This window comes from Mastigoproctus giganteus, chromosome 2 (assembly GCF_048544385.1).
Source record: "Mastigoproctus giganteus isolate SK-2022 chromosome 2, ASM4854438v1, whole genome shotgun sequence".
In the NCBI taxonomy this organism is placed as follows: Eukaryota; Metazoa; Arthropoda; class Arachnida; order Uropygi; family Thelyphonidae; genus Mastigoproctus; species Mastigoproctus giganteus.
The window spans coordinates 96,314,719-96,333,248 of record NC_143576.1 but is presented as its reverse complement, the minus strand read 5'-3'; the positions used below and the strand labels follow the sequence as shown (position 1 = coordinate 96,333,248).

The following is an 18,530-nucleotide window of genomic DNA, read 5'->3' as shown; positions in this document are numbered from 1 at the left end:
AAATATTGCTTCCTCTGCATCTAAAAAAACTTGGTTTTCTCTTTCCCTCTCGGCGTTACTTTTCTTCCAAACAGCTGTTCACTCTGTATAAATCGCAAATCCGCCCTGCCATGGAATATTGTTCCCACATCTGGGGTGGTGCCACCAAAACCTCTCTCAGGCTTCTTGATTCCATTCAGAAGAGGGCAGTTAGGTTAATTAATGATTCATCTCTAACAGAGTCTCTCCACTCACTGTCTCACAGACGCACTGTTTCTGCTGCATGCCTCATCTACAGATACTTCCATGGGCACTGTTCTTCTGAATTGGCTTCTATAATTCCCACTCTCTCCTTCAAAACAGTCCGAACACGTGCAGCCACCAGCCAACATCCATTTACTGTCCAACTTCAAACACACAGAAACAACTTTTCATCTTCCTCATTTATTCATTCAACTGCCGTTTTCTGGAACAACCTTCCTTCATACATATTTCCTGAAAATTACAGTCTACAGAAGTTCAAGTCCAATGTCAACAAATATCTTCTGTCGTCTTCTCAACCTCCAACCCAAGCAAGGTACTAAGTACTATAGGTTCTAATACCTCTCGTGTTTGGGGTTCAAATAAAAAAAAAAAAAAAACCGAAAGGACTTCTTTATTTATATAAACTCTAAAAGGAAGGGAATGAATCAGATTGGTCCACTTGAAATCGATGGTTTGACTGTTGATGATCCTGCTCAGATAGCTGAAAATCAGAATGAATATTTTGCATCTACATTCACACATGAGTTATTAAGGGAGGAAAATGCCAGAAGTTTATCAAACTGTAACAGGGTGCTGAATGATTTTCTCTTAACTAAGAGTAAAGTGTTGGAGAAATTTTTGAAGTTAAACATAAGAAAGGCGCCTGGGGTGGTTGGGATCTATTCAGTTATATTAGAGGCGGCAAAGGAACTAAGCAAACCCTTAGCCATAATAATTATTTTAATTACATCCTTGGACTCAAGGAAAGTTCCCACCGACTGGAGATGTGCAATTGTATCCCCAATTCACAAAGAGGGATCTAAGGGTAACACAATTAATTACAGACCAGTTAGTTTAACTTCAGTTCCGGAAAATGGAGTCACTGGTTAAAGATGCATTGCAGGATCATCTAGACAAGACTGCAGCAATAATTCTGACAGATTTGATTGGATACTATGATGTTGTTACAAAGGAACTGGATGCAAAAATATAATTTTGATATCATATACTTGGATTTCAGGAAAGCTTTTGACACTGTTGCGCATGGAAGATTACTGTAAAAATTTTAGTAGTATGGTATTAAGGGTAAGTTGCTACAATGAGTGGGAGACAACAGTGAGTGGTAATCAATTAATGCTGCTCTTTGTGGACTAATGTTATTAGTAGAGTCCCACAGATTTCGGTGTTGGGCCCATTGTTGTTTTGTATATTTACCAATGATATTGATGAATGTATATCAAGCTTAATGTCAAAGTTTGCAGATGATACAAATGTTGACAGGGTTGTTAATGACAGTATGCTGCTGCAACAGCATCTGGAAAAGTTAGACAGATGGGCTGAGAGGTGGTAGATGAAGTTTAACATTGACAAATGCAAATTACTGCATATGGGTAGAAGTAACCCCAGAGGATCGTGCCGACCGTGTGGTACTTCACTTAGGGTGGTAGAAAATAAAAAAGAGTTGGGAGTGATTGTGCAATCAGATATGAAGTTTTCTGAGTAATGCAGACAGGCTGCAGAGCAAGTCATGGGATATTGTTAATGATATACTGGAATTTTGCTAGTAGGGAAAAGGAGTTGATTATCCCTTTGTATAAAGCAGTGGTCAGGCCACGCCTTGAGTACTGCATACAGATCTGGAGGCCTCATTTTAGGAAGGATGTAGAGTTGCTTGAGCATGTACAGAGAAGGGCAACAAGATTGGTGAGGGGAGTGAAGGGGGGGTCTTGCCCAGAAAGGCTTAAGTTCTGTAAATTGCAGCGGTTTGAGACTAGGCACTTGCGAGGTGATCTGATTGAGGTGTATAAGGCTTTGATTTGAGTTGAGCATGCTAAATTTTTATGGGATTCTTCCACTTGCACGGATTACGCACTTGAGGGGGTATAAATTCAAATTGACTAAAGACAGTTGTAGAATAGCTGTGTGGAAATTTGCCTTTAGCTAGCAGGTGGTTAATTGCTGCAACAAACTTCCATCTGTTGTTGTGGAAGTGGATAGCTTAAATAAATTCAAAGAGGAACTGGACAAACTTTTAGAGGGGAATGGTTGTGTCAAATTGTTTATTTTTTGGCTGATTCTACATAAACTCATTTGCCTGCTCTCTTGCATCACATGCCTCTACTACTACAAACAAGTTTCAAATCTTTTTTGTGTATTTAATTTTAAGGCCAAATTCTTTACAATCGTTATTGTAGGTTCTTAAAAGATTTCTCAAGCTACTGTTCAACAGCAAAATATCATCTATTAATATTTGTCAGTAACTTGCATCCTTTTATTAAAGGGTCCAGGAAAATTAAAAAAAAGTAGTGGTGATAAATACAGACATGCGTCAGTCTTAAGTGCAAACTTTTTGTAATGCTTCTTTCGATCCTCACTTCAGATTTTCTATCTTTTATACAAACTTCTTGTTCCCCTGAAAATGAAAAGCCTTTGATGGGAAACTAAAGCAGTTCCTGTCAATATTTCTATGACTTTTGATCATGTTTTGGGGTATAGCCAGAAGGATGATGTTTAAAAAATCTGTGTAATGTGCTCTGACTTCAGAATTGATTTTAGGGGGTAACAAGATGCTAGAAACTGTTTGGTGCCAATCTCCTCCGCTCTCAACAGCTTGTTAGAGAGTACTGTCAGGTCTATACATTTATGCTTTCAATACAGTGTGACTTGGATTTTTTTAATTTTTGCTACCTTGGATTTTTGTATTCTAATTACTCAGTGGAACTTTACATACAAAAGTTGATAACACAAATTAAATTCTATTTTGAAAAATGTGTAATTAGTAGTAAGTTCCTATTCTTACAACCCTTGACTCCACTACCTGTGCAGCCTGTTAACCTTCAGCATTTTATCTATTTTGGCTGCTAGCCAAAAAAGTTTGGATACTTCTGTATAATGAATGAAATAGGAAGTGTGACTGAGTTAGAGAAGTAAATGAGAGTTGGTTAACATTAAATCAAGAACTTGTTTTTGATGGAATGTGTATTGTGAAAGATCTTTCTCTGAAGAGAGATAGCACATTTAATTCTATGAATTGTGTTGAATTATGTGCACAATTCCTTTAACATGCTTTGACTTGTTTGTATTAATTGAATTGAATTGATATTTCTCTGATTTTGTTCACAACCTACCCCCTAACCCCTTTGCTACAGTATAAACTGGATTGATTTAGAAAAGTTTCTTGTTTTGTTTAAAGAAGGCGGTTTTGTTAATTTTACAACTTTTAATTCAAAATAAGTGCCTTCAAGCCATCAATGTACAGCCAACACCATCATCAGGTTCCCTCTTTATAATGGAATGGGCAGCCAAAAATTTGCGTACATTTCCATTTCAGATCAGTCAGTTGTTCTATATCTAACAAAATGAGTGGCAAGCATAACTAATATTTTTTGGAAACAGATACAATTTGTATTTTTTGCAGGTTTCTGTTATATGAGTACAAAAAGGTTGCAACGACCCTGGAGTTTCTAGAAAAGCAAGATTTTGTGGCAATATTTTTTGCATTTGTATGTGGGAATGAGGTAGTGCTTCCTTACTATCATATTTTATATTTTCCTCTCTCTCACATAACTTGTCAGAGCTAGTGGTTCAAAAAGAGTGCTTGTGAAATTTCTCTGTATATAAGTTGAGCTGAAGCTTGAAGTGTGTATGATGTACATCTGAGGTGCAAGGCATTTTTAAGAATATGATGGAGCATGATACATGCTTCACCTGTATATTAAAATTAAAATTTTAATATATAACATTTTTGGACCATTCCCAAAGGACTAAGAAAGCCTGTGAATTGGCTCAGATTACAGGGTTTTGGACTCTTTTCTTGTCCCAGTTTTACTGGTGGTATTGCAATCCAGTTAATGCTAATTTAAGTATGTAGTGATGGTAAAAAATATTTCATAATCCAATTAATGTGCAGCTAAATGAGATACTATTATTCTTTTCTTTTTAGCTATTGAAACCTTAAAGTCCTAAATAACTAGCAGTTTCCAGTTTAGTCCAATAATAGACAGAAAAATGCTGGTGTCCACAGTATCTGTTATATTAGAATTGTGAGTGGCAAGCAAATATCAAAGAAATCATGATTAAATAATCCGGTGTCAATTTCAGTGTAGTTTGATCTCAAGTTCAGAAAATCTGAACTTGAGAATAATACAGATCATTTACTTGTTTTTGTTAAATCCACCAGAAATTATTTCTTCTTAAATATGATTGAAATTTATATATTCATTTATGCATTTTCACTGAAGATGGTTTTTTTTTTTGTGCTGTCTAAAATGTTTTGACAGTATATTAACATTAATAGATGTAAGAAAGCAGCATCAGCCAAAAAAAAAAACAAAAAACCCTTCCCATTTCACCCATCCATTCACTCCAAGAGTTTGTCTAGTTATTCTTTGAATTTATTTAAGCTATCAACTTCCACAACGACAGATGGTAGTTTGTTCCAGAAATCAACCACCTGCTGGCAAAAGGCAAGTTTCTACACATCTATTTTGCAACTGTCTTTCCTCAATTTGTTTTTATGCTCCCTCAGGTGTGCATAATCTGAGCAAGACGAAGAATCCCATCAGCCTTGAGCTTGCTTGAACCATTCAAGGCCTTATACACCTCAAAATATTGGATCCTTTATGTATGTTCTCAAAATTACAAGGGAAAGTCAGTAAGTGATACAACAAAAGAGAGAGAGAAAAGAAAAGCAGTTTGTAGGAAAGTCATTCACGTATAGCATTTATTTGTCAGTGTAATCATTTATACATCTGTACATTTATACACTTGTCATAACTAGTAATGTATATAATTTTCAACCTTTGTATTACTAGAAATAATCATTGGATAAATCATGATTCCACTACTTTCAAACCAAATTGAACTATACATGAATGCAGTGGATACTAGTTCAGTTTGTCATTTCCAGACTAGAATTTTCTCCTCATTCCAAATGTTTTGTCGAGTATGCACTTCATTTATCTGGATGAATTTAGAAATTGTTTTTATGCAGGCATCGTGCTGTTTCACATTAATTTAATTTTAGAGAAATGAGTAAAAACAGTTTAGGAGTTTGTTAAATTATGTTAGCACAAAAGAAGAATATTTTATATGCACATTGGCCAAAAAAAATACGAATCTTTGTACTAAGATAGTCACAGACAGAAGAAATGCAAATAGATGCAAAGAAAACTGATGTGGAGTGATCACTTGTTTCCTAATTGAGTATAAAGATTTCAAAGCCTGTTCAACTGCAGTAATCAGAAGCCAGAATGGGGAAGTGTGTGGTCTGTCAGACTTTGAAAAAGGTCTTATTGTGGTTGCACGTGTTTAGCCCGAGTCACAATTCAAGAAACAAAAGACATAACTGGTTTCTCAAAAGTACCTGTCTCAAAGGTTTTTAATGACTGGAAATTAAGCAGTTCTTCCATATTTCAAAGGTGTAAATGTGGCAGAAAAATTATACTTAAGGAGCAAAGCCGTCATACTCCAAAGAGGACTGTATGGAAAAATAGGATGTGCAACAAATAACATCTGAATTCAACCAAGCCCAGAACTGTCCTATTTCAACCCGTAGACACAGTATCATGTACAAGAAATTAAAGAAATTGGGTATTGCCAGTTACCTGCCTATTTAGAAGCCACTTTTTTCAGAGAAAAACAGAAATTTTCTTGCAGTGTGCCGAGAATGTCGTGATTAGACAGTGGAACAATGGAAGAAAGTTATGTGGTCAGACAAATCACAATACACCTTGTTTTGCACTGATAGCATGGCAAGAACCTCACAAAGCAGTAGACTTTGCTTGCCTTGTTAAGACACCCTGAGCATCTGGAAATGGTATCGTAGTATGAAAATGTTTTGTTGGCATAGGCTTGGTCTATTGATACTGGTGGAAGGTCAAATGTCATCCAGGGAGTAACTGAATTTTGTATCAGATCTACTGCATCCTGCAATGTTACACTTTTATCCCGAAGGTGATGGCCTCTTTATGGATGACATAAAGTGGCCACCACCTTCAGGATAAAAGTGCAGGAGGTGATGGACTTTATGGATGACAATACTACAGCACATTGTGCCAAATTTGTGCAGAAATGTTTCAGAGAACTTGACAGGGGTTTCCACCATCTTCCCTGATCCCCAAATTCACCTGATCTCAATCATATTGAGAATGTGTGGGATATACTGGTGAGAGCTATTCGGCAACAAAGTCCTCTTCAACTTTGTTGCAGCTAAGCAATATTTTCCCGAAAGAATAGTTACAATTCAACTAAAACACTTTATAGAATCCATGGCATGCTGCACACTTGCTGTTATTCGAAACAAAGGCGACCCGATTCAATACTGAATAAAGGTTCGTGTTTTTTTTTTTTTTGGCCAATGTGTGTACTTCTTTGATATAGTTATGTCAGAGTAATGGAGAAACTTGAATTGATAACTCCATATATTATTCATATTTTTTATTGAAATTTCATTCTTTAGGGTTTAGCATTTCGTAAAGGCACCCATCAGTTGTTCAGTTCTTCACATGACAGGTCAGTGAAGGTGTGGAATTTGGATGAGATGGCATATGTTGAAACTCTGTGAGTATAAGTCCTTTATTTCTTTTATTATTAAATTTTTTATTGGAATTAAAATGGCTATTAAAAAATCTGGAAAACTAATCTGTATTTTGATTTTTTTAATTTGCATTTACAATAAGGTAGAATCAAAATTTTCCTGAATTTTTATTTAAGCAGATGTAACATTTATGAATAATTGCATATTGACATTAACACTAATAGAGGCATATGATACAAGAAAGCAAGCTTATACACCGTCAGCCAAAAAAAAATAAAAAAATCTCATTTCACACATCCATTCACTGTAAAAGTTTGTCTAGTTCTTCCTTGAATTTATTTAGCTATCAACTTCCACAATGACAAGTGGAAGTTTGTTCCAGCAATCAACTACCCACTGGCCAAAGGAACATTTCCACACATCTATTCTACAACTGTCTTTCCTCAATTCAAACCTACTTTGTCACTACTGAACTGTGATCAGACCTCGTCTTGATTGGTGCTCTGGTCTGTGACTCTCAGAAAGAGTGTACTGGCACTCTTTCTTAATCATCATGGAATTTCTTCAGAATCATCTTCAAACTTCTTCAGCTCAAAATCAGAAAAATGTTTTACTTTAATTTAAAATGTTAAAGAATTATTGCATAATTCCTTAACATTTCAAGATAATTCTCTCCAGTAATGGTATTACTGAATCCATAAGGTCCAATAATCCTATGAGAGGAGATTCCCATTCACAGAGTTTTTCCTGGCAAGATAACATATTTTTGCAAGGTGAGGTGAGGATTTTCACTGGCTCAGTGAACACTGATATGATGATTCAAATGTCCATTTAATTTGAACATGTCTTCATTTGACCATACAATTGCATCCTCACAAGTGCTGATTCCACCTTTTTTTATGACAGTACAAAATTGTATCTGTTGAATTGGATCATATTCCTGTATTGCATGCAGTAGTACTTGATGTCTTTTTCCTACCACTGCTTGTCTTATTGATATGTACAGTTCCATGTTTCTCAGATTTATCATGCAGGCATGTTATTGTTGAATGAGTAGGTGCCCTTGTTCCCTATTGTCTTTCCCATGAATGAAGTGTTTATGACATTTTCAGTACCATTTAAAAATCGCCTTTCCTCATCAAAACTTAATTGTGTGTTCTCAGCTTTTTCTATGGGTTTCAGCCAATTTGAAAACAGAAGTATTACAAATTGGTCATCTAATTCAAGAATTATGGATTGTTAAAGTGTAAATAGATAATTTTGCCCACCCTGTATTTTGTTCCTCTCCTAATTAATAAGTATTCCCTGGCAGAACTAAATATAAGAATTTCCTGTTGCCAATTCCAAATTATGTACAGTGGTCGAGCTGTTGCTGCATAATTTTTGTGTCATTGCACTTTTCAGTCGCCGACCAGGCTAGCCGAGTGGGTAAAGCACCTGCCCGGCAACCCAAAGGTCGCGGGTTCGATTCCCGCCTCGGGCTTGGATCAAAGTACTGCAAAAACCTTGGGAGGTGCAATATGGCCACAGAAGCCGATGCGCCAACAACTACCAAATCAAAATCAATCAATCACTTTTCAGTCTTACTTTAAATGGTAAGTAGCAACTTTTCTGGAGAACTATGTGCTGTTTCTCTATCATTTGAGAACTTTATTCCCAAACCAGCACACATTAGGTAATCTGTTCAGACTCTTGTAAGTGCTGTCAGCTTAGTGCAGACTAAGCATGAAATGCATGTCCATCCCTTTCGAACACTAATCTGGTTAGAGGGTGGAGAGTATACTAGGTTATTCTGTCGATCCTGACTCATTCTAAAATGCTAAGAAATTAGCATGCAGATCAAGCTGAGAAAATTCAATTTTGATCTTATAGAAATTAGAGTACATTTTCCAGCTTACAAATCCATCAAATGAAAAACTTATTACAGTAAAATGTCAATTGCAAAGAATGTTAGAATAATGACATGTTCATTACAATGAAATCACTTCTCATTCCCCTGCCAGTTTACAAAAGTATCTTTATTTAAATATTTTTCATTTTAACAAATATCTGTAATGAAAACATCAGTTTAAGTGCAATTAAATTTCATCCTGCTCAGAAAAAATATAATTATAATGAAATTTGTTAAAAGAAAATATCCTTGATACTTGATATTTGATCTTTAGTATCTGGCAAAGCTGCAATGATTTATTAACTAAACAGTTAAGTTTGAGATTGGTGGCTTTTCATCTGTCTAACTTGAGTAATTTTGGAAGTGACAGGGATTTACATAAAGTTATAAATTTAATGAAACATGCTGGTAGATGAGTATAAGCATTAAAATTATGTTTGGTTGCAGTCTTGGGTTAAATAGTACAGTTGTTTACAGTGTATCAGCTGAGTTACATTTATTAGGTTTTATAAATAAATTTGAAAATGGTATAGATTGATTGTGTCATTTTTATAATGTTTTTCTCTTTTTCATTAAAAAGTTTTGTTTCATTAAAATTGACATGTGTTGAAACAAATTAAAAAATATAAAATTGTATTTAATAATTAAGTTTCATTATATTTATTTTGTAATATTATTGATTGTTTTGATAATTTGTTCTTTTACTGTGTTTCAATGTGATTAGCATTAGTAGAGGTATACGATGCAAGAAAGCAAGCTTATGCAGCATCAGCCAAAAAAAAAAAAAAAAAAAAAAACACGCTCCCATCTCACTCCTCCGTTCATTCCAAGTACCTGTCCAGCTCAGTCTTAAATTTATTTAGGCCATCAACCCTCACAACAAAGGATGGAAGTCTGTTCCACCAACCAACCACCCACTGGCTAAAGGCAAACTTCCACACATCTATCCTACATCTGTCTTTCCTCAATTTGAATTTATGCCCTCTAAATGATTATTCTGAGCAAGAAGAAGAATTCCATCAGCATTGAGCATGCTCAAACCATTTCAGGCTTTATACACCTCAATCAGATCACCTCGCTGGTGCCTAATCTCCAGACACTGTAATTTGAAAAATTACAGTGTCTGGAGACTAGGCATTACGTGACTAGGCAATTACAGTGTCTATTCACTAATCTTGTTGCCCTTCTCTGTACTCGTTCCAACAGGTCTACATCCTTCTTAAAATGAGGCCTCCAGACCTGTATACAGTACTCAAGGTGTGACCTGACCATTGCCTTATATAAGGGGATAATCACCTCCTTATCCCTGCTAGAAAAATTCCTGTATATCATTGACAAGACACTGCGAGCTACTCTTACAGACTGTCTGCACTGCTCAGAAAACTTCATATCTGCCTGCACAATTACCCCCAGGTATTTTTTGTTCTCTACCACTGTCAGTATAGTACCACAGAGTTGATATATCACTCTGGGGTTGCTGCTTCCCATATGTAGTACTTTATTTAATTTGTCAATGTTAAACTTCATTTGCCACCTCTCAGCCCATCTGCTCAACTTTTCTAGATCTTGTTGCAGCAGCGTACTGTCATTAGTGTCCTTAACAACCCTGCCAATTCGAATCGTCTGCAAACTTGGACATTAAGCTTGATATACCATCATCAATATCATTTATAAATACAGAAAACAACAATGGACCCAATACCTTGAGGGACTTGAGGGACTCCACTAATAACATTAGTCCACAATGAGCAGTGTCCATTGATTACCACTCTCTGTCTTCTCCCACTCAACCATCCCTTTATCCATAGCAGAAATTTGCCTCCAATGCCACATTGCTCCAATTTGTGCAGCAGTCTTCCATGTGCAACAGTATCAAAAGCCTTTCTAAGATCCAAATATATGATATCAAAGTTATTCCCTGCATCCAGTTCCTTTGTGACCACATCATAGTATCCAATCAGATTGGTCAGGCAAGACTTTCCCTTAACAAAACCATGCTTTGTCGGAGCTATAACTGAAGTCTTGTCTAGATGATCCTGCAGTGCTTCTTTAACCAGTGCCTCCATTAATTTTCCTGGAACAGAAGTCAAACTAACATGTCTATAATTACTTGTGTTGCCCTTTGATCCTCCTTTGTGAATTGGGGTCACATTTGCACAACTCCAGTCCATGGGTACTTCCCCTGAGTCCAAAGAAGCTCTCATAATTATGGCTAAGGGTCTACTTACTTCCTTTGCTGCCTCCCTCAATATAACTGGATAGATCCCATCCACCACTGGTGCCTTTTTTATATTTATCTTCAACAATTTCTCCTCCACTTTCCTCTCAGTTATTACAAAATCATCCAGCTCACTGCCAAAGTTTAACTCATGTCTGGCATTCCCCTCCCTGAATAACTCCTCATGGGCGAATGTAGATGCAAAATACTCATTTAGTTTGTTAACTACCTGAGCAGGATCATCAACAAGCGAACCATTGATATCGAGTGGACTAATCTGATTCATCCCCTTCCTTCTAGAGTTTACATAAGTAAAGAACTCTTTGCTGTTTTTCTTTGCATCCTTTGCTTTATATTTCTCATAATCTGCCTTTGCCCGTCTAACCTCCTTTGCGACTTGGTTACATACTAGCTTATATCTATCATAGGCTTCCATGGCACCTGCTAATTGATATGTATCCCATGCATTTTGCTTCTCTGCCACATGTCTCATTAGTTCATCTGACGTCCATTTAGGCCTAAACCTTGGACAATATTTCTTAGTTGGTATGTAAAGCCTAGTAGCTTCCAAGATAAGTTCTTTGAATGCTTCCCATTTTGAATTTGCTGTTGATAACATCATCAGTTGCTCCCACCGTATAGAATTTAAATACTATCTCAGACCACTGTAGTCGCCTTTGCGAAAGCAAAAACCCTTCCCTTTACCCCTGATGGTAGTTACCTCTTTGAGTAAATTCCACTTCAGCACACTGTGATCACTACCACCTAGTGGTTCCTTTATCTGCAGATTCTTAATGCATGAAGAATCACTACTGATAATCAGATCAAGAGTATTACTCCCTCTAGTTGCCTCCCGAACATGCTGATGTAGAAAACAATCATCCAATAAATCCACAAAAGCCTTGCTAGTGTGTGAGTGACCAACCCACAAATTCCAGTCAATATCTGGGAAATTAAAATCCCCCATTATAAGACTCTGATTTACTGGCCCACGCTATTTCCCTGTACAGTTCCTTATTATACTCATCAGAGTCATTAGGCCTATAACACACTCCTACACTCTATTTTGATCTCCCAATGCTTATGTCACACCAGACTGACTCGACACTGCACTGTCCAGCGATGTCGACTGGCTTCACTTCCTTGGATTTTATGTTTCTTAACTAATAGTATAACCCCTCCTCCCTTCCTATTTTGTCTATTTTTCCTGTACACATTGTACTCCCCAAATTCCAGTTCTGCATTCCTTATATAAATGATGGGGTATATTTTGTTTGCTCACATGAATTCATTCTAATAACTCAACCACTGTATAGACCAGTTTTGATAATATTTTAAAATTATTGTGGATATTGTTGTGAAGAGAAGAAGGGATAAAGCAGTTGAAAGAAGTAGTTACATCAAATACTACACTATTTTTAAATGGGGAAAGAAAAATAAATTGTAAAATATGTGAAGACTCTAGTTGTGAAAAGAATGCTGCATTATTTTTTAAATTATAATTGTGCAATTGTTGCATAATTAATATATGTATATAGCCCTTAATTGTTTATTGTTTAAGGACTATTTACAAAAAATGCTGCGCTAATTTTAAATTAAAGAAATTTCTCTTTCACTATTTCCCTATATATACACACCAACTAGTTACATTATATCCATCTCTTAAGTTTTGGGATGCCAACCATCTCTTCGTGGCCGATTTAACTTCTTCATCAGAGTTATATCTTATCATCTCAAAGACGTTCTTAATTAACCTTAGCAATGTTGATCCCGTTGATGAAAATAATGAGCCCACAGTAGCTGTTGATTGAAGGTAAAAATCTGAAATTTTTCTATACCTTCCTAAATATAGACAAATTTTTACTTGGTTTTAACAGTATACATAAGGTATTTCTGAAAGGGTCATTATTATTTTTGAATAATAAACAAACACAGACAATATTCACTCGCAGTATAGAATTAACAAACGTGTAATATTCAAATTTTGGAAGGAAAAAAATTTAAATGGAAAGGATTAATGGTATCTAATATATTTATATACACACTTATGAGCCAAAACCTGCTTACCCCCTTGTCTCCACAAGTGAATGCATCCCACAGCACCTAGGAATGACGGCACTGACAGCACAGAATATAGTGACAGCAAGAATAGTGCCTGTCAGTTCATCGTTATAAAGTTTGTGCAATGGGGAAAAGGAAGGACCTGACAAAGATTGAACAGAGAATTATTTGTAGTGCCGGGAAATAAGGACAGAATCTCAGCAACCACAGGCATTGTTTTGAGGGTTACCATACTGAAGGTGTGGTGGGAATGGTCGAAAAAGGGACAGACAACCACCACTTGTTGAGAGTAGAAGTGAAGAGAATTTGATGTTCTGTCCAGGACTTAAGCCAGAACAGTAGGGTTGATAATTTATGTATCTATCATAACCTAATCATCAATCAGCCCTGAAAAAGAATAGCAATTTGTCTATCTAGATATTGTGTTCTTTAAGAAGGGGGGAGAGAGAGAGAGAGAGAGAGAGAGAGAGAGAGAGAGAGAGAGAGAGAGAGAGAGAGAAGCATTGTTACATTGGGTTATAGAAAACCTATAAATTAAATTACATATTTTATTTTTGATCTTTCTTATAGAGGATACCATCATTTAATTCCAGAAACTTATAAACCTATTCCAATCAAGATTCCAAATTTACTGTCATTTAATTTTTCCAAAACTTTAATCACAAAGTTGTCATGTTTTGATAAAAACTCAGCATACACAGATTTCAAATATATTTTTTTTGTGGAGGGCATTGTTATTGGGTTTGATTTATGAAGTTTACATTTTTCCATTTTATGAAAGATGTGGACATGTTGAGAAAGGTACAGAGAAGAATGATGATATTGGTTAACTTGTTTCTTAGGGTGCTTCTCTGGGGCACTTGAACAGGTAGGCACTGCTTTTTAGTAAATGGAAGGAATTTCATTTATGAAGAATCATCACTCCAAATAACACCAGCATTTGTTGTTTGTAGCATTCTTACATCAACAGATGCATTTAAACAAGATTCAGAATCCATATCACTGGAATAGAATTCTATTTCAGTATCAGATGACATATTATGAAGAGCAAATTCAATGTGTCATCAGCTTCAACATATTGTCTATCTCCGTTCCTTTTTCAGTCCTGGTGTCCCAGGCTGTGGATCCATTATAACAAACCTTTGGGGAAAATTTTAATAGGAAAACACTTTTTACACAAAATTTTATCAGTAGACACACACAGAGATACCAAGGATGATGTTTTTTTCCCTCATAAACTAAAGAATTAAAATTGAGCAAGCATAATCTGCGAAAAATTTTACCTTTTCTTTTTGTGATAAATACTAAACTAGATAAAATAATTTCAATGTAAGCAAAGGATATATGAAACTGTGAACAAAGCTTTTATAGTACTCTCTAGCCAGTGCAATTGATGCTAAGTATCCTAGCCATAATACAAATAGTCCATGGTTCAAACAGTGTGCCACTGTCAAATGGTTGTTTATTTCATTTGCCTTTCCATTTACTGTGCTCATTTATTTACTGCAATTGAATTGACGCATAGTTGTGTCAAGGCACAAAAATTGTATTTTGTTTTGATGCAAGTTTGCATTCTGGCAGGAAACATGTTAAGAGCACAAATTATTTTTGCTAAGAGTGGTTTCAGTTTTGCAAGCTATAGTGTTTGGAAACTAGTTATCTGTGGCTCACCTGATTGAGGTGTTCAAGTCCTTGAAAGGTTTGAGTAAACTAAATGCAAGAGAATTTTTAACTTACTCACTTGATATACACAAGGGGCATAAATTCAAAATGAGAGAAGGTAATTGTAGATTGGTGCCCAAATATTTTCCTTTAATCTATGTGTGATAGACTTGGAATTAATACCCACCTGCTCTTGTAGATGTGGAAAGTTTATCTAAACTTAAGAGAGGATTGAAGGTAGATTAAAGGTACATGAAAGGAGAGAAGTTGATATTGATTACTTTGTTTTGTTTATTTATTATTTGGCTGGTGCTACATAAGCTTCCTCACATCATTTTATTAATATTAATACTAAACTGACATGCCAGTGTGGTCAATTCTACAAAGGTCAGATTTATCTTTCTTAGAGCAGATGTCTCTAAGAACATCAAGTTAGACTCTGTTTCCTAACAGTTTTAGCCAGAACTGAAGCCTGAGAATCGGTCCTTTACAGGTAAGTCTGTTCAGGAAAATTCACTTATTCCCACTTGTTCTTCAGAACAATATGTTCAACATTATACCGCACCAAGAAAGGAAGTCAAAAACATTAAAATATAACACTCCTCTAAATCGCACATTTGTTGCAGTTTCTGCTTAAAACAGCATCAAAACAGAGATTTAATTATGAAATTTAATGACATTCCTATTCAGCATGCTTCAACAAGTTCAAAAAACTGTACTTTAGCTCAAAGGGCAAGTTTCTTTGTCTTTTGAGCATATCCCCGGAGCAATATGGCCTTAGTTGCTAATGCTCCTAAAAACCAAATAACAAATTAATCAAATTCATGCTGTGATATTAGATAGTCTGTTGATAATTAAACTGAAAATTAAAAGCTTGTAAATTTCTTCATGTGAAATTTACAAGCATCATTGCAATAAATAGTATAGCTTCTGTGTATCACCCACCATTGAATGGTTGTGGTACATATGTTACAGTTTAAACAATGTTAGTGATACTTTCAAAATTTTTTTTAAAGGGAAAATAGGAAGGGTTGATTTCAAGACTCTTATGTATAACATTGTATAACAAAAAAAGGTTTGTCTATATTTAACCATTCCATATTTCACATGCTGAATGGTGTCACTGATTTTTCTCTAACATGAGTATTTTGGCATCAGTTGAAGTTTCTGTTTTTACAATATTTATATGTATTTATATACACAATATTTATATTTAAGTGCACCAATACTGTGACATATAAAAGCTGTGGTGTTAATATAATAATAATCTTCTTCTTCAAGAGGAGTGTTTCCATTTACAGTGGGTTTCCTCAGCCTATGAGTTATTTTTTGGTAGGAATTTTTCCTACCAAAATGGGTGCCTCCATAGCCAGGTGGGCAGGAGCAGCAATGCGTAGCACGCTTCTTGATTAGACCGGGGTTCGAGCCTGTGAGCCACCAAATATGGAGGATGCGGAAAGGTCGGGGAATGACCAACGCATATCCCCGGAGAAATATGGCCTTAGTTGCTAATGCTCCTAAAAACCAAACAACAACAACAACAATCTACCGGGCTCGAACCGAAGTCTAATTAAGAAGCGTGCTACGCATTGCTGCTCCTGCCCACCTGGCTATGGAGGCACCCATTTTGGTAGGAAAAATTCCTACCAAAAAATAACTCATAGGCTGAGGAAACCCACTGTAAATGGAAACACTCCTCTTGAAGAAGAAGATTATTATTATTATTATATTAACACCACAGCTTTTATATGTCACAGTATTTGTGCACTTAAATATAATTTTTCTAGCAGGGATAAGGAGGTGATTATTCCATTGTATAAGGCGATGGTCAGGCCACACCTATAGTACTGTATACAGGCCTGGAGGCCTCATTTCAAGAAGGATGTAGAGCTGCTGGAACGAGTACAGAGAAGGGCAACAAGATTAGTGAATGGAACAAAGAGGTGCTCTTACGAAGAAAGGCTTAAGTTTTGCAAATTACAGTGTCTGGAGACTAGGCACCAGCGAGGTGATCTGATAGAGGTGTATAAAGCCTTGAATGGTTTGAGCATGCTCAATGCTGATGGGATTCTTCCTCTAGCTCAGAATAATCACCTGAGAGGGCATAAATTCAAATTGAGGAAAGACAGATGTAGGATAGACGTGCGGAAATTTGCCTTTAGCCAGCGGGTGGTTGGTTGGTGGAACAGACTTCCATCACTTGTTGTTGAAGTTGATAGCCTAAATAAGTTTAAGGCTCAGCTGGACAGGTATTTTGAACGAACAGTGGAAGTGGTTTTTTTTTTTTTTGGCTGATGCTGCATAAGCTTGCTTTCTTGCATCAAATGCCTCTACTAATGCTAATTATAATATAAGATTCATCTTGCCACAGTGAAATCGGTTCAAGAATTTCAATGGCAAAACAAGCATTTAGAGGTAAAATCTCTTTACTAAGCCAAAGAAATATGTCACTAGACCTAAGAAAAAAGAATTACCAAAATGTGCAGTTCAAGATGTCTTGGTCAGTTAAACCTTTGGCTGTCATGCACTCCCGTACTCCTTCCATACATGTCCTCCTAGGTCTTCCTCTTCTTTTCCTGGAGATATCCATTCCAGGATAGCCTTTGGAATAGTAATGATGATAATAATAATAATAATAATAATAATAATAATAATAATAATGTCATTTCTTTTATTTATTTTACGGTTTTCTGTGGTTACGAAGGTGTAAGTTATCTCCAGATTCATTTTGCTATATTTGTGGATGTTTTATAGGTCTAAAGTAGGTGAAGCATATAACATCACTGGTGGCACCAAGTAATTGAATGACGTACTGGATGATTTCCCCCCCCCCCCCCCAAAGATACCCTGATCTTATTTCATTTTATTGGGCTATAGGCAAAATTTGTTTTGTTGTGCAGCACTTGGTAATACATTAGTTTAAGTTTTATTGCACTTTTACAAATAAAACTATTGGATTGTTTCTGCAATAAATTACTATAAAATAGATGGTAATTTTAAATAAAACAACATTTAGCAGCTGCCATAGAAACAACAAAATATAATCTTTAATATCTTTTTGCTTCTCTGTGTTCTCTCTCTCTCTCTCTCTCTCTCTAGTCCTTTAAAAAAATTCCTAAATAGAGGAGAAAAAATAATTTGGTATTTAATTGCAGGTTTGGCCACCAGGATCAGATCACTGCAATTGATAGTCTTACAAGAGAAATAGCAATCACAGCGGGTGGAAGAGACAGAACAATAAGGATATGGAAGATTGCTGAAGAATCTCAGTTAGTTTTTCAAGGTGATGGGTTAGTTCCTTTTCAGTGTTACCCAGTTTTATTATTTTAATGTGATACTTGTTTTATTATTGAAATTTGCTAATTGCAACAATTCTATATTGTTAATTGGATGAATTTCTAGAATAAAGTAATATCTTGTTGCTAATCTGAAAGCAAATATATTTGGTTAGGTAGGCCTCTGTAAATTTTTTCAAGATATAACTGCCGGGTAGGGGTAGCATACTAAAGGAGCAGGGATTCTGGAACATTCACTTGCCAAAGCAGTCACTATTAATCAAATTCCTGTGACCACCAAATACGGAGGATGCGGAAAGGTCAGGGAATGACCACCGCATATCCCCGGAGCAATATGGCCTTAGTTGCTAATGCTCCTAAAAACCAAATAACAAATTAATCAAATTCATGCTATGATATTAGATAGTCTGTTGATAATTAAACTGAAAATTAAAAGGTTGTAAATTTCTTCATGTGAATTACTGATCTGTATGTTAAATTAATTATCAGTGGGAAATTAATTACTACAAACATATTGAAGCAACATTGAATAACCCTGGAGATGGTAAATTGCTGTGTTCTTTTTGAGTTATGAACAAACAACTTTTGGTCATCATACATGTAGAAAAAAGCTCCACGAGGTAAACAGTATAAAGTTTTTTC

The 18,530-nt window shown here is 35.8% G+C and overlaps 1 protein-coding gene across 1 annotated transcript in view; it reads left to right on the top strand.

Annotated features, from left to right (window-relative positions):
• The window catches only part of U3-55K (U3 small nuclear riboprotein factor 55K), a 148,160-nt gene that overhangs the window by 83,314 nt on the left and 46,316 nt on the right, over window positions 1–18,530 (top strand). Inside the window, exons 9-10 of the mRNA XM_090389983.1 lie at window positions 6,683–6,783; window positions 17,748–17,882. Coding sequence (XP_090246109.1) covers window positions 6,683–6,783; window positions 17,748–17,882 — 236 coding nt within the window. The remainder of the gene's footprint in view (window positions 1–6,682; window positions 6,784–17,747; window positions 17,883–18,530) is intronic.